The 15510-nt window shown below is 57.6% G+C and overlaps 1 protein-coding gene across 1 annotated transcript in view; it reads left to right on the forward strand.

The window, feature by feature from the left end:
• Positions 1-15510, forward strand: part of SORCS2 (sortilin related VPS10 domain containing receptor 2) — a 476773-nt gene that overhangs the window by 442256 nt on the left and 19007 nt on the right. Inside the window, exons 13-18 of the mRNA XM_060011880.1 lie at positions 359-450; positions 1377-1484; positions 9202-9322; positions 10173-10306; positions 11065-11193; positions 13557-13728. Of these exons, the coding sequence (XP_059867863.1) occupies positions 359-450; positions 1377-1484; positions 9202-9322; positions 10173-10306; positions 11065-11193; positions 13557-13728 (756 nt within the window). The remainder of the gene's footprint in view (positions 1-358; positions 451-1376; positions 1485-9201; positions 9323-10172; positions 10307-11064; positions 11194-13556; positions 13729-15510) is intronic.

A 15510-nucleotide genomic window follows, 5' to 3' on the forward strand; every position in this document is an offset into this window, starting at 1 on the left:
TTTTCTAAATTCCACTATTTCTCATCCTCACGTGTCGGCCTTTTTGGTGCATGCGTTTTTCCTTTAGGCAGGACCCCCTGCAGTGTTTATTTTTCTCTCTTGTCAATGGTCTAGAAATCGCCATCTGCATCCATTCATCCCACACGTACTGAGTCTGGGTGGTTGGGGGAGCACGGGGATGGCCTGGGGACACCGGGAGCCCTCAGGCCAGCCCCGCCTCAGGGAACTGGACTCTGCTGCTGCCCCCCAGGCAGTGTGTCGGCAGTTCTGCCCCACTGGAGAGCGACCCCAGACCCTGAACAACCTCCGACCCTCCTCAGGGTCCCGCCCTCAGACCCCCACCTGCTGTCTTCCGCAGGTATTTCAGGAGGAGCATCACATCCTCTACCTGGACCACGGCGGCGTGATCGTGGCCATCAAGGACACCTCCATCCCCTTGAAAATCCTCAAGTAAGGCCATCAGGAGCCAGCACTGGGTGCAGGGTGGTAGGGGCTCTTTCTCCCCACCTGGGAACCCCTCAGAATAGTCCCCAGTCCCCCCCACCCAACAACTGCTTCTGGCCAGGCCTGGAGAGGTGAGGAAATGGGGAATGATGACCCAGCATGGTCGGGTGGGCCAGAGGGAAGCCTGGGGCTGTGAGGAGGCACCCACCCACCTCATCCTCGGGAAGCAGGGAGGGCTTCTCAGAGGAGGTGACTTTTATGCATGGACAGGAATTAGCTCAGTGGAGGAGGTGGGGTCAGAGAAGGAAGCCAGCAGCGTGTGCCCAGGTGAGAGTGGGGTTGGCATCAGCTTCAGACAGGTGAAGGTTTATTGTGGGGAAGTGAGGGCAGATATGAACTCTGGACTTGGAAGGCAGAGCTGGGAGAGCTGCCAGGAATCCAGTATCACTTTAGTCTGAAAAAGATCTTTGTGCACTGCAGCTGGCTGTACTGATATGCCTCACTGAGAGACAGTAAGCTCCCATCAATGACCTGGCAAACCCTGGGCTGGCCTCGGGCATTGGGTGGGGCTGACCTGGATGTTTCCAAGGCCTGGATAACTGCAATTCAAGGGGTACAAAGCAGCTTGGGACCCAGACCACACACCCAGGACTCCTTGACTGTGGTGTCACCAAGCAGATGTGGATGCCATCTGCTGGTGGTGGGTGGCTGCTGTGACCTCCCAGGAGAGCGTGAGGTCAGGGATCCTCTTTGGCCGAGACACTGGACTGGCCCTGGGGTTGGCCACTGCTCTTGCCTGTTTTCCCAGCCACCTCAGCTGGACAGCTCTCGTCCCTGGGCATGGGCAGGGCTGGGTCCAGCGAGGCAGCTCGTCCTGGACACAGGATGTGTTCCCACCTGCCCCAAGGTGGTGACTCCCCTTCTCTCGGCAGGTTCAGTGTGGACGAGGGCCTCACCTGGAGCACGCACAATTTCACCAGCACCTCCGTGTTTGTGGACGGGCTGCTGAGTGAGCCGGGGGACGAGACGCTGGTCATGACGTGAGTGCCCACGGGAGGTGGGCAGGCAGGTCAGAGCCGAACCCCAGGCGGGCCGTGGCGGAGGGCCACTGTGGGCCTTGCTGCTCTAGGCAGGTTCAACACTGACCCCCAGCCTCCTCGCTTTGACCTCCATCTTCACACCTGCTTCCTTATCTCTTACCATCTACTGTTTCCTCTCATCCTCAGCCACCGGGAAGTGGCCACTCTGTCCTTAGGGACATTTGTCACCTGCCCATGATCACCTGCTGGTGAGGGGTGGAACCAAGAGTCAAGGGTCAGCTCTGGGTCACTGTCCACTTAACCTTTCAGATGGTGATGATGATGGTGGTGGTGGTGATGATGATGGTGATGATGATGATGATGATGATGGTGATGATGATGATGGTGAGGATGGTGATGATGATGATGTTGATGGTGATGATGATGATGGTGGTGATGATGGTGGTGATGATGATGGTGATGATTATGGTGGTGATGGTGGTGACGATGGTGATAGTGAAGGTGATGCTGATGGTGAGGATGATGGTGATGATGGTGACAGTGATGATGGTGATGATGGTGATGATGATGACGATGGTGATGATGATGATGGTGATGGTGGTGATGATGGTGATGGTGGTGATGATGATGATGGTGGTGATGATGATGATGATGGTGATGGTGATGATGATGGTGATGATGATGGTGATGGTGATGATGGTGATGATGGTGATGATGGTGTTGATGATGATGGTGATGATGGTGATGGTGACAGTGATGATGATGGTGATGGTGTTGGTGATGATGATGATGGTGTTGGTGATGGTTATGATGATGGTGATGGTGATTATGATGATGGTGTTGATGATGGTGATAGTGAAGGTGATGCTGATGGTGAGGATGATGATGGTGGTGGTGGTGACAGTGATGATGATGGTGATAATGATGGTGATGATGGTGATAATGATTATGATAATTATGATGATGATGGTGATGATGGTGGTGATGGTATTGATGATGGGATGATGGTGTTGATGATGGTGATGATGGTGATAATGATGATGATAATTGTGATGTTGATGATGATGGTGATAATGATGATAATTGTGATGATAATGATGATGGTGATGTTGATGGTGGTGATGGTGTTGATGATGGTGATCATGAAGCTGATGCTATGGTGAGGGTGATAATGGTAGTGATGATTATTGGCTATTGGCACCTGTGAAGAACTTGTAGGCACATGGCACAGAGAGGACCTAAGACCCAAATGGGCCAGTGAAGGGCAGATCCAGGCTGTGACCCCAGCCCCTTGACCCTGGCTTAGGTCAAGCACATCCCTGTTCAGAGTGGCTCACAGCCCAGGAGCAGAGCCTGAGCAGGCGGGGATTGAAAAAGGCACCCAGGGCTTGACTGTGCCCTGTGGCCCCGCTGGGGAGACAAGGCGCTCACCCAGAAACCACGAAATGAGGGTCCACCTTTGGAAGCCTCCTTCCTGGGTGATTCGCCCGTCTAGGCACTTGTTCAGGCAGAGCTGATTCACAAGCCAGCGTGGGGCCCGAGACTCTGCATTTCTAACAGCCCCGCCAATGCTGTGCATGCCTGGCTGCACTGGGTGCAGGAGATCGGGCCCTGTGCACTCTGCTTGGCTTTTATTGATGACGCCTGTACTGGGGAGAGCAGTGTCCCCCCAAATCCACGTCCACCCAGAACCCATGGATGTGACCTTACTTGGGAACAGGGCCTTTGCCGACGTGCTTAGTCGAGATGAGGTCGCACAGGTGGCAGGTGGGCCCTAATCCAATGATTCGTGTCTTATACGAAGAAGGTTAGGGTTAGATACACAGCCACACCGTCGTGTGAAGACGTGGCAGAGGCCAGCGTGATGCGACCACAGCCCAGGCACGCCTGGAGCCCCAGGAGCTGGAAGAGGCAGGAAGGACCCTCCACTGGGGCCTGCAGAGGAAGCCCGCTCTGTGAACACCCACATCGCAGGTTTCTGGCCCCCAGAACGGTGAGGAGATACGTTTCCATTGTTTGAAGCACGAGTTTGTGGACATGAGTTAAGATGGCCCCAGGAAGCCACCCAAGGCCCCATGACTCTTCCCCTCATGACAGCCCAATGTAGGCCAGGGCCACTGACGCTGGAAGGGGACCCGGCACTTTGGACACCTCGGTCTCTGGTTGGCCTCCCAAGTTACTTCCTCTCTCCCCCCAGCAGACTTTGAGGAAGCTTCCAGGGGGCAGGGCTGGGTCTGAGTCCCCAGCCCAGGAAGGCTCCTGCCGTAGCAGTAGGGAGTGAAAACGAGTAGCGAGCTGCTTCCTTATATGGGGTGAGGGTAGAGGTGTGTCCTGGGGTCAGCTGGAGGCGTGGCTTAGGAGGTTTGCTCACCCCTTAGGTGGGGTTGAGTGCAGGGGGCATGCTCGGTGCCCTGCTTTTGCTCCCGGCTCTTCAGAAGTGGCAGTTGGGTTTTCGGGCTTTTTGTATCTTGTTGTCCATAGTTTGCCCCAGCTGGGCACACACACAGTTATTTTTAGTCCCTTATAGTTTCTTGGTATTTTGTGGCTCAAGGAGACGTTTGTCCAGGTGCCAGCACTGCAGCAAAGGGTCCCAGGTCCCGGCCTATCTCAAGGCCAGCCCTTCTCCGGTCATTCCAGCCTGGCCTGCCATGTGCCACCCTCTGTCTGGGCACCAGGGACCCCGAGGACCCACAGAGCTGGTGGCCCAGGCAGACAGATCAAATATAACCAAGAGTGACACGGTTCCTCGCTATCGTGAAAGATGCTGATACAACAGGGCCAGCCAGCCGAGGGGCTGGGGGCTGAAAGGTCGCTTTTGGGGTGGGTGGTGATCACGGAGTCTCGGAGCAGCTGACCTTTGAACCAGGACCGGGCCAGTGAGACCCAGGCCCAAGGACGAGCTGTGGATACAGAAGGATTCATGCTTTTCCACGTGAGGATTTGAACGGTGCCCCAGCTCTGGCTGAGCCCTTCTGGAGCAGACTGGCCGGTTCCGTCCATTCCCAGCAGAGTGGCTGGGTGCTAGGACCCCTCACCCTGCCCGCTCGACCTGGAGAGCATGTCCAGGTACGTGTGCCCAGCTGGAGTCATTTCCTGGGAGTGAGTCCCTGGTGAGAGAACAACTCATGCCCTCCTGTCTGCCCTTCCAGCTCACGATGGCTTTCACACCCCTGCCCCGGCCGGCTCCCCATCGCCTGTGAGGAGCCAGGTCTTCACCCTTCTGAATGCCCCAGAGGGGCCACTCGGATAAGCCCCCAGGGGTGCCTGGCCCCCAGCCCGAGGCCTGAACTGGAAGGAAACCGCCCAGTGTGGACGTTACCCCTCCAGGCCCGCCTCTGCCCTGGGGCTCCTGTGGGTGCTCATGTGAACGCCCCCTCGCCAGGCTCCTCTGGCTGCCTGGGATGGAGGCTGGGAGTACAGCTCTCGTAAGCCCCCCACCGCGGGCCACCAGGGACCACGGCCGCCTGTGTGCCCGCCGCCCAGGCTTCTGGGAACGGAAGATGGAGCAAAGGGACGTGGAAACGGTAGTGCGGACTCCTTTCTCAGGACGTTTGGGTCCTGCCAGACCCAAATCCGGCTTCAGTGACCCCCTCCAGGGGGCCTCCCCTGCCACCAGGACTGAGGAAGCCTGGCATCCTCCCTACATCTTTCCCAGTATGGCCTCTTGCGACAAGTTCTGTAATGAAGCTTTATTGAGCACATACTATATGTTATGGGTCCATTTTTTTTTACGTTATCTCATTTTATTCTCATAGGAAATCTCCAGGGAGGATTTATTCCCCCTTCTTCTAGAAGTGCTAAAAATCTCAATAATTCTGCACCGGGGGAGTGGTGGCAAAGGGGGACCCGTCACATCAGCTCTGCATGGGTCCTGGAGAGCCAGAGCTGGAAGGGGGACCCCAGAGGCTGTCCTATAAAAACTGTGTCAGGAATCATCACCTTTCTAATTCCCTAAACGCCTCACTTGTGCTTCTCCCTGCACACCTAGTTCCTCTCCTCCCTGGCCCTGGAATGAGTTAAATCCTTCAGGACGTCACATACTTATGCTCCCCTCGTGCCCTTGGAGGCTTCGTTCTGGGGTGGGCCGGGGAGGGAGGAAGACTCCAGCCTGGGCCGATGCAGGGCTCTCTGTGGTGTGGCGGCCAGGCTCAGCCTGGACCCTTTGCTGGTTGACCAGTTTTCCAGGACCGGAGGCCACGGAGCAGAAGGGAAGCGTCAGAAACACCAGGGGAGATGGCTGGCCCGTGCTGGTTTTGCAGAGGTTGAACAAGTCAGCTGGGTCTGAGGCCTCAGCTTCCCCAGCTGGGAAATGGGCGCACTTTCTACCCCAGGGCATTAACCTAGGAGCTCCAGGACGTCAAGCCCTTTGTCACCGCATCAGTGCTGGGTTTGGCCCCAGAAACAGCCCGGTTTTCAGCACTCATCAACAGATGGGGCGTTTTATTCCTGGAACACTCTTGGCAGAATTCAGAGCCAGATGCTATAACCTCAAGTTTTTTTTGAAAAAGCATCGGAACTGTTCCTACAGGCCTCCTACTTCACTGTGCCACATCATCAGACCACTTCCAAATTCCGGTTGACACAGAAATGATTCAGACTCTGAAAGAGGGAACATGCTGGCGTGTTAGAATAAAGGTTCATCTCTCCAGACTGCTGGAAGCGCTCAGACCTAGCATCCTGTCTACTCCCACTCCTTCCCTTCCTGTCTCTCTCCTTCTCTCCCTCTCTCTGTGTCTCTCTGTGTCTCCCTCCCTTCCCCATCCTCTGTCTCTCTGCCTCTCTCTCTCTATCCCCTGCTGTCCTATTTCCTGCACAGTTGAGAGCATTTCCCCAGATGGTTCTTTATCCAAATCTGCCCAAAGGTCACGTCCAAGCTGACCGTAGTCACCTTTGGGGATGTTTCCCTCAGCTTGGATCACCCCTGCTCAGCCTCCCACCCCCACCAGTGCAGCCTCAGAGGGGTGAGGGCCCCCCAGGCCCTGGGCGGGGATAGTGGGCTCCCAGATCCTCCCCGGGCTGCACTAGGGGAGGGGAGTGAGCTCTTTGAAGGGCGTGGGGCTCCTCCTTAACCTGCAGAGGCCGGCCCACATTTTCCTTATTAATCGTGAAGCAATAACTAGCCTCCCTCTGGCATCTCCTTCCTAAAAGTCAGAGTCAGCCGGATGACAGATACTTCTCGAAGTATCAGCTGAGCTTTTGGGTTTCATAGAAGGCAGGACTTCAAAGACACGGAGGGGATTAGTTAGATCAAGCAAGCCAGCCTCCTTCCAGGGACTTCCCCAGCGGGGCCTGTGCCGCCAGCCTGGGAGGCTGCGCGGTGGTCACGCTCGGGCCAGTGCGTGTTTCCCGGGCAAAGCGCCCCAGCCCTGTGGTCGCCAACCCGGGACTGACCCTGGCTGCCCCGGGAGGTGGGCGGCTGCCGTGCCATCCCGAGGGGGTCCCTTGCCTCAGTCTCCTTGTCCGTAAGGTGGGAATGTTAACAGTACGTTCCGCACGGGGTTGGTGAGGAGAGGATGGGAGGTCGCGCGCGTAGCAGGTACAGAGTACAGGCCAGCAGTTACTGCTGCCGTCACCTCCGTTATAACGTGGCTTCCAAAAGAGCAAGAGACGCAGCTCAGGCTGTGTGAGGACCCGGAAACTGTCCCTTAGAGACGTCCCTTCAGGGACCGAAGACCCTCTCGTTCTCAGTAACCAACCCAGCAGCCTTTGCTTGGGAGAAGGGGACACTGTGACAAAGACCCCCACGTGGTGACGCTCCCAGGGAGAGGGCTGTCCGCGTCAGGATGGGAGTCGGGACAGAGGACCGGCACGACACCTTCACACCTTCACGGCCACGGTCGCCACCATCCGGGCCTCCTACGACCTCGCCATCGGAAACAGAACCTGCGGGAGCCACTGGGCCCGGCGGAGGAGAAGCGGGCCGTCTGGTCCTCGCTGGGCCGCATCCGCCAGCATCAGGAGAGGCCCCGGGCTGAGAAACAGCGGCGGGGGCTCCGACTTGCACCTCGGGCAGGATGGGTTATTCACAACCAAACGCGAGCGGGCGAGAGGCCAGGGCTGCCGGCGGTCGGGGAGCCCAGGACGGGAGGACGGAGAGGCGGACCACAGAGTCAGGTGAAGGCCGAGACGGAGGGAGGCTCCGGGGCCGCTCGAATCAGAGGAGGCCCCTGCAGAGGCTCGGGGTCTTGTCTGTAAAATAAAGGTCACGGTATCTGCTTCGGGGGACTGTTCTGGGCAGTAGAGGTAATGTGTGTGCACGTGAGAACATGTGAGCACGTGCGTGCGCACGGGTGTGTGTGCACAGGTGAGCGTGTGTTGTGCATATGTATGTATAAATCTCCTACTAAGTGCCAGGCATCCTACACAAACCATTGCTAATCCACCACCCATCCTGAAAGGCCAGTGTTATTGTCCCCGTTTTAGAGCCAAGGAAACTGAGGTACAGAGAGGAATGGACCTGCCCAAGGTCACAGACATAGTAAGTGGGTATCAGCCCAGGCCTACCTGGCTCAGAGGTGTCCTATGGAGCCAAAACTCCAAAACTCCTCTTCAAATATCAGCCTCGGACATTCAGAGCCATCATATCCCCCAGAACACACTCCGAGGGCCTTCTCAACTACTCTCCTAGAACGGGGTTTGCACCCTTTCAGACCATCACTGGCTTCCCCCAAGTATCCGGCTCCTGTCGGTGTGCGTGGAAAGGGTGCTTCACCTCCTCCATGCTTGACCTCTGATAATATGGCCTGGGTACTATAGGGTGGACTGGAGAAGGACCAGAGAAGTACAGGCTGGTCTCCTCTTCTGTGGTGGTATCTGGAGCCCAAGTATGAGGTGTTGGGAGGATCAGGTGGAAATCCCTTAAGCAGCAGCCTTCCCAGAGGGCGAGGGATCTGGGTACATGTAGGCACTCCACCAAGGCCTGCTGAGGGAGAAGAAATGGCACAAACAAGCTGTGTGACCTTGAGCAAGTTACTCAACCTCTCTGTGCCTCAGTTTTCCTTTCTGTAGAGTGGGCTGTGGTGAGGTAGACCAGATAGCATACACGGGCTCCCAGCACCCTGCCTGTGCTCCGTAGAGGACTGGCTTTTGCAGAGCCTCCATGGTGCTCTGTCCACTGCTTCTTCCACCCACCGAGGCCGGGGCCACGCAGCAAGGACCACACTGGGATCCTTTCCACCCCGTCGCTCTGAGCCGGTGTGATGACTCGTTACTTCTCTTTGGATTGCCGGTTCTGCTCGGGGTGAAAAGGCTGTGGCCCAGCTAGGCGGAGCTGGCTGTCTGCAGCGCAGGCCTCCTGGAGTGGTCAGGTGGGAAGAAAGGCGAGGAGAAGCCAGAGAGCACAGGACGCAGACACCTGACCATGAATCATTCGGCAGAACAATTCTGCGAGGACGAGCGTGGGGGATGTGGGAGGGTCCAGGCTCCTGGCCGGCCTCCTCGTCCACCGGGGGGCCAGGTGGGATGACCCCCACCAACACCATCAACGAGCCATAGATTACACGTGATGACTGTGGGAATACTAACGCCAACGCCCAAATGCTCGTGGCCAGCGGGGCCCCGGGCAGGTGCCTGGTCCCAGGGCAGCCCAGTGGGGGCAGGGGAGGGACCGTGGGGCCCGCTGTGCAGGTGGGAACAGAGGCCCGCAGGGGAAGCGGTGGGCACCTGGGGGACGGGCCAGACTAAGGTGGTTTCCCGCCCCCCCCCCCCCCCCCCCCAGCGTCTTCGGCCACATCAGCTTCCGCTCGGACTGGGAGCTGGTCAAGGTGGACTTCCGGCCCTGGTTCTCCAGGCAGTGCAGCGAGGAAGACTACAGCTCCTGGAACCTCACCAACCTGCAGGTGGGCCTGGCCACAGGCCAGGGGTGGGCACCGTGCAGGGCCCCCTCTGCCAAATTCCCCGTCCTGCGGGACCGAGGGCCTCCCTCAGATGCCCAGTCCTTCTTTGCGGTGTTCCGGCCCCCTCTGGGGCCTGGGGCTGCCTGGGCCAGAGTCTGCAGTCATACTCAGGGGAACAGGTGCACAGGGCCCCAGCCAGCCTGGAGACAGGCGTGCTCGGGGTCCAGGAGTTTTCAGATCGAGGGAAGGTAACAGGGCACGTGTATCATATATTAGGTAACAACCCAGTGGGTCTGGGGCAGCCCCACCCCATAATCTCAAACACATCCATGTTTCTACAGCAAAATGTGTCATATTCACACAGAGAGGAATAAATGAGGACTCGAAATGGCCTCCCAGTGCAGTTCAGAGCAGGTGGTGTGGCCACAGGACAGGATTTCAGAGCGAGGGGGGCTCTGGAATTGCTGGGGGGACCCTGCATCACGGCTCCCATTCACACAGGTGTGGCCTCTTCTGAGCATTGGCTGAGGACCTACTGTGTGTCCTGGAGGCTGCGGCTCACCCCAGCTGCACAGGGCCCACCTGGCACCCTCAGGCCTGAGGAGTGAATGCAAGGGGCCTCTTCCAGCAGCCCTGCCACCCCTCAGGGCCCTGTACACAGAGCCTGTACACAGTGGGAGCTCAGGGCGGGTGGGATGGGAGCCAGGCTGCCCTAGGTTGGCCTCAGGCACGGACACCCCTCCCCCAGGGCCCAGTTTCCCAGCCCCTATGGCTGGCCGGCGAGTGAGGAACCGGCAGCAGTAGCGGTGGGAGCCCGTGCAGAGCGGCCCCTCACCCTGGCCTTCCTGCACAGGGCGACCGCTGCGTCCTGGGCCAGCAGAGGAGTTTCCGGAGGAGGAAGCCTACGTCCTGGTGCATCAAGGGTCGGAGCTTCACGGCGGCGCTCACGGCCCGCGTGTGCCAGTGCCGGGACTCGGACTTCCTCTGGTGAGGGTCCTGCTCTGCCCCGGGCCCCTGGGGCTGCCTGAGTAGCCTGGTGACCCGGCAGCCGCTGTCCCCGCAGGTGATGCCGGGGGAGGGCTCGTCACCCTCCATCACTTCCCCCTACGCTGTGCCTTAGGACCCAGCCACTGGGTCCAGCCCGCATCAAAGAACTCGTGGGCCTTGTTTCAAAACCTGTGCACGTGGCGCTGCTCACAGGTGGGAGGGGAAACTGAGGAACAGGGAGGGCATCCCCGGGGGCCGGCTGTACCACCCAGCCCCTTCCCCTCTGTCCAGAGACTCTGCCGAAAGCCCCCTGACCACTCCCCTGCCTCCGCTCAAGGACTCCCGTGGCCGCCTGCTGCCCACAGGAGGATGTCCGAGCTCTGGAACCTGCCTCCCTCCCCAGCCATCCTTACCCCTCTCCGTCAGCCACCTTCACCACTGTCTCCCTGCACCAGTGTTGAAGGGGCTGGTCCCTGCCTGCAGTGCCCTTCGCCCCCTCTTCCCCCGACTGCCTCTTGATCTTCCACTGAGATTCAGCCCACCTCCTCCAGGCAGCCCTCCAGGACAACCAGGCTGGGCTCAGTGCTCTCCTGTGATTCGCTGGAACCCCCTTTGCATCCCTTCTCACCTGGAACGTAACTGTTGGCCTTCGGTCCTGTCTTCCCTCTGGGACAGGGCCCCGTGGGTCCGCCTCTGCGTCCTCAGCATGAGGCCCCGGACCCCCGCTGTCTCCTGACGTCCGTTTCTCCTCCTCCCAGTGACTATGGATTTGAGCGCACCCCCTCCTCCGAGTCCGACGCCGACAAGTGCTTTGCTAACTTCTGGTTTAACCCCCTGTCCCCGCCTGACGACTGTGTCCTGGGCCAGACCTACACCAGCAGTCTCGGGTGAGTAGCGTGGGGCAGAGCCAGGGTGGCCCCTTGCTTTCCTGCCTGGTGCCCGTGGCTCCCCGCATGGAGTCAGGGAAAGAGAAGTCGGGCTGGACGCCCTGTGTGCCGGGGTTCCTGAGAGCCACCCCAGGCACTGAGCCCTCGGGGCCCTCCAAGCAGAGCCCATGTGGGTCAGCGTCAGGGAGAAGAGGTGCCTTGAGCTGGCTCCGAACAGAGAACAGCAGGCAGAGAAGGTCCAAGGGCTTTGTAACTCACACCTGCTGCAGAGGCTGAGCCCTTCCAGAGAAGTCACACTCCTGGCCTGGTCCTTCTGAGCCCCTGCAGTGCTGGGACCCTTCTGCATTTACCAACGCTGAGTGAGGCAGGCCTGGGCTGGGCCAGAGGTGCTCACACTCCCTTTAGGTCTCAGCTTGAATGATGCCTCCTCCAGGAAGGCCTCCCTGACTCACCCTGGGCCCTGAGCTTACCCTGTGAGGGCGCATATCCCAGTTATTGTCACACTCACCCAGTCGTTCCCCCCGACTGGACGGTAAGCTCCACGACACATAGCGGGTCCCTCAGTGTGTGGTGTGGTGGACACACGCTGTACGTGAAGGTTAAGTGCTCCACAGGTGTGAGCCGTTATGACACTCTTCCTCCACCAGAGGCTGACCACGTTGCGTGCCAAGGATGAACGTCATATAAAAATGTTAGGTGTGTAAAGGCTGTGAACCTGCCGGTCCAGAGGCCCTAAATGAGCTTTATCTGAAAGTCTCTGCTTCCCTTTGGGGAAGTTTTGACAGGGAGTAAACCGCCTATGGACTTATTAGAAAATCCTCATTACTGCCCCTGGGGACGGGGAAGGGCAAAGCCCGAGAAGAAAGCAGCTGGAGCAGAAAAGCAGGCTTGGACCTCAGTGGCTAAATCCCATCACCCATCCATCCATCCTGTCATCTATCCGTTTATTCCTCCATCCATCCATCATCCAGTCATCCGTCCACCCACCCATCCATCCTCCATCTATCCGTCCAATCGTCCCTCTGTTTATTCTTCCCCTCACTCACCCATCATCCGTCCATCCTCCCATCCCTCCAGCCGTTCATCCATCATCCGTCTATCACCCATCCCTCCCTCCCTCCCTCAGGGAGCCACAGCAGCTGCTCCAGGGCACCCACCAGGGCTCGGCAAGCAGGAACTCTCGTCTGAAACGGCAGAGCCAGGACCCAGGGTTTCATTTCATACCACCTGCACACTCCGGGTGCCAAGGGGCCGTGGCTGGGTAGCTCGTAGGGAGCGTATTTTCTTCCAAACTAATCACATGCGTCTTTGCACGATAAACTTCAGCGGCAGAGCCGTGAGGGCAGGCAGGGCACCAGGCACAGGGGGTGGGCAGATCCAGCCACTTTGGCAGTGATGTGAGTTTTGCAGACCCAGAATCCCGGTGTCGCCCGAGGGAGCATCACAAGTGGCAAGTCTGAAGATGCCACCCGAGCAGTGGTTTTCCCGTCGCCTCCTCAACGTTCACTAGAGCCCATCGGGCTCTGCCCACCAGCCCCTCCCCACTCTCATCCCACACCTGCTGCCCACTCTGGGCTTTGGCTCCCCCACCCCCCCACCACAGGGCCTTTGCACATGCTGTTCCCGCTGGCCAGGATGCTCTTCCCTCTCCTGTTCACCCTTCTGGTCTTAGCTGAAAGCCCCTTTCTCAGGGACCAGATTCCCAGGTGCTGCCCCTCCCCAGCACCCGTCCCAGTTGCGATGTTGCCTTGATGTGGGGGATGGTTTGGTGAGGGCTCCCTCCCTCACTAGACAGTCCTCTCTGCAACGGCAGGGCTGTGAGTGATGACCTCGTACCCCAGCACCTGGCACGTAGCAGATGCTCAGTAAATTCGTGTTGTGTGAATGAGCTGGTGAGTCAGGTTCATCTGGTCCCACTCTCTTGACGTAATAGGGAGAGGAGACCCCTGGGAGCAAGTTTGCTCACAGCCATGTGGCACATCAGCGGTAAGGCCCGGCCCCTCCTGGGCACTCTGTCCTCCCGGGACCGTATTTCCCAGCAAAGCCACAAAATTCCGACTGACTCCTTCAATCCTCCGCTCAGCAACAACAACAGCTGTTACCATTATTGTAAGAATACGAGCGGACCAAGGAAAGGTCCAGTGACGGAAGCAGGTCCTGCCATTACTGGTCATTCCCTCCCCTGAGCCTCAGTTTTCCCATCTCCAAAATGGGGCAGAAATAGCAAACAGGTGGAGTCGGGAAAAGGGAGGGAGTTGAAGGATGGAGTTCGCCAAGGCAAGAGCCACCTCTCGGCAAGCAGGTCCGGCGGGGCAGCAGGGCCCGCCCCACCCCCGCCTGTCTGACTCGCTGTCTGGCCGCAGGTACCGGAAGGTGGTGTCCAACGTGTGCGAGGGCGGCGTGGACCCGCAGCAGAGCCCGGCGCAGCTGCAGTGCCCCCTCCTGCCGCCGCGGGGCCTGCAGGTCAGCATCCTCGGGGAGGCGGTGGCCGTGCGGCCCGGGGAGGACGTGCTGTTCGTGGTACGGCAGGAACAGGTGAGGCGCCGCTTCAACCGGGCACACGGGGCGCCGGGCGGCGCTCTCTCCGCCTCCACGTCGGTTAGGGCAGCGTCTTTGGACCAGCGGTTTCCGAACTGCGGGAGGGGAGAGTGGGCCGGGGGCCCCTTCCCAGGTCCAGGCCAGCACTGAAACAATGAAACAGAAAAGTCGGAAGAGAGGGCAGAGGCAGGGAGGGAACGGAGCAGCGTGCAGCGAGCACAGGCCCAGGGGGGCGTGGCTTCAAACATCTCTGTGTCTGTGTGTTCACCGCGCGGTGACGTCAGATTTCTGCCTTCCTGTGGGCGCCGTAAAACTTTTTGAAACTCTCATTATACTGAGTTAGTTAATTTTGGAATCATAAGAAAAGCAGGAAGTTTTTCAAAAAATACTGTAAAAATAAATAAATAAGTGCGATGATGCAAACAAAAAAACAAAAAACCCACCGTTAGTTATAATCTCATAGCCAAAGACAAATTCCGTAATAGATGATAGATAGATGGATAGGTAAATGGAGAGACAGATATCGTTGATAAACAGATATAGATAGAGGATAGATTGATTGATAGATAATGGATAGACATAGATACAAATACAGATGGATGGATATAGAAATATTTTGTGTCTGTATATATATATATATATATATACACACACATATATACACACACACAAATATATATATACACATACCTATATATAAATATATAAATTTCCTCCCCATCTCCTAGTCTTTCTTTTTTTTTCTTTAGTACAAGTGTTACATTTTTTTCTGATTTTAAAAACAGTATATACTCACTGTAGAACGTTGGAAAACCACATTAAAAACATAAGAATATATCACCAAAAATCCTGTTCTCCTAAGGAAATCCTGTTCTCCTGGTTTTTTTATTTCCTTCTAGTCTATTTAAACTAATATGCAGCATGCTTATTTTTCTGATTATAGGAGTAACAAATGCTCGTTGTAGAACATTCAAAAGCAGAAATTAGAAAAATGTGCAGGAAATTCAAAATGACAGAAAAGCACAAAGGGGACGTCAGAACCCTCTGTTCCCACCCCAGCGTCCAGCCTCTCCCGGCGCACGGCTCTCTTGCGCGTTTGGGTCTTCGGTTAACTAATATGTAGCATGAACTGAGTGCGGCTTTGTAACTGTGTGTGCTTCGTTTAGAAGATGTCCTTCAAAATGTGCCCAGGTGGGGCAGGGTGATGCTGACAGAGGTCTTTGATGTTGGAAAGCGGGGGCTCTGGTCCAGAGCAAAGAGCGGTACTCGTGGGCACCCGTGTGTCATCCCTCCCCGTGCCTAAGGGCTGTGCTCCCATCAGCCGGCTTTGTAGCTGGGGATACCCAGCCTCAGACAGGGGCAGCCACTCACCTGAGGCCACACAGTAACAGTGCCGTTGGGTCCAGGCCTGGGGCTCCGTGTGGACTGCGCCTGGTCCACGGCCCCCAGAAGTGAGCTGATCCTGGGGTGGCCTCCCCTTCCCGCCTGTCCCCGTCCCCGTGATGACTGAGCCTGGTCCCGAGAGTAACGCTGCAGCCGCGGGCAGCCCTGGGGTGGTGGGGGGCTCCGTTCACAGCAGAGGAGGATGCAGCCCCCTGCCCAGCTTGGGACCACCCAGACCCTCAGAGGGGACCCAGCTGCCTCCCGGAGCTCCAGGACAGATTTGCAAGAAAAACGGCTGCCTGCTGCCCCCTAGAGCCTGGAGTCCCAGCTGCTAAGTCACACCTGCGGTGCTCCATCCAGAGCCAGGACAGGATATGCCTGGCAGCGCACCGGGCG

Source organism: Delphinus delphis, chromosome 5, assembly GCF_949987515.2.
Source record: "Delphinus delphis chromosome 5, mDelDel1.2, whole genome shotgun sequence".
In the NCBI taxonomy this organism is placed as follows: Eukaryota; Metazoa; Chordata; class Mammalia; order Artiodactyla; family Delphinidae; genus Delphinus; species Delphinus delphis.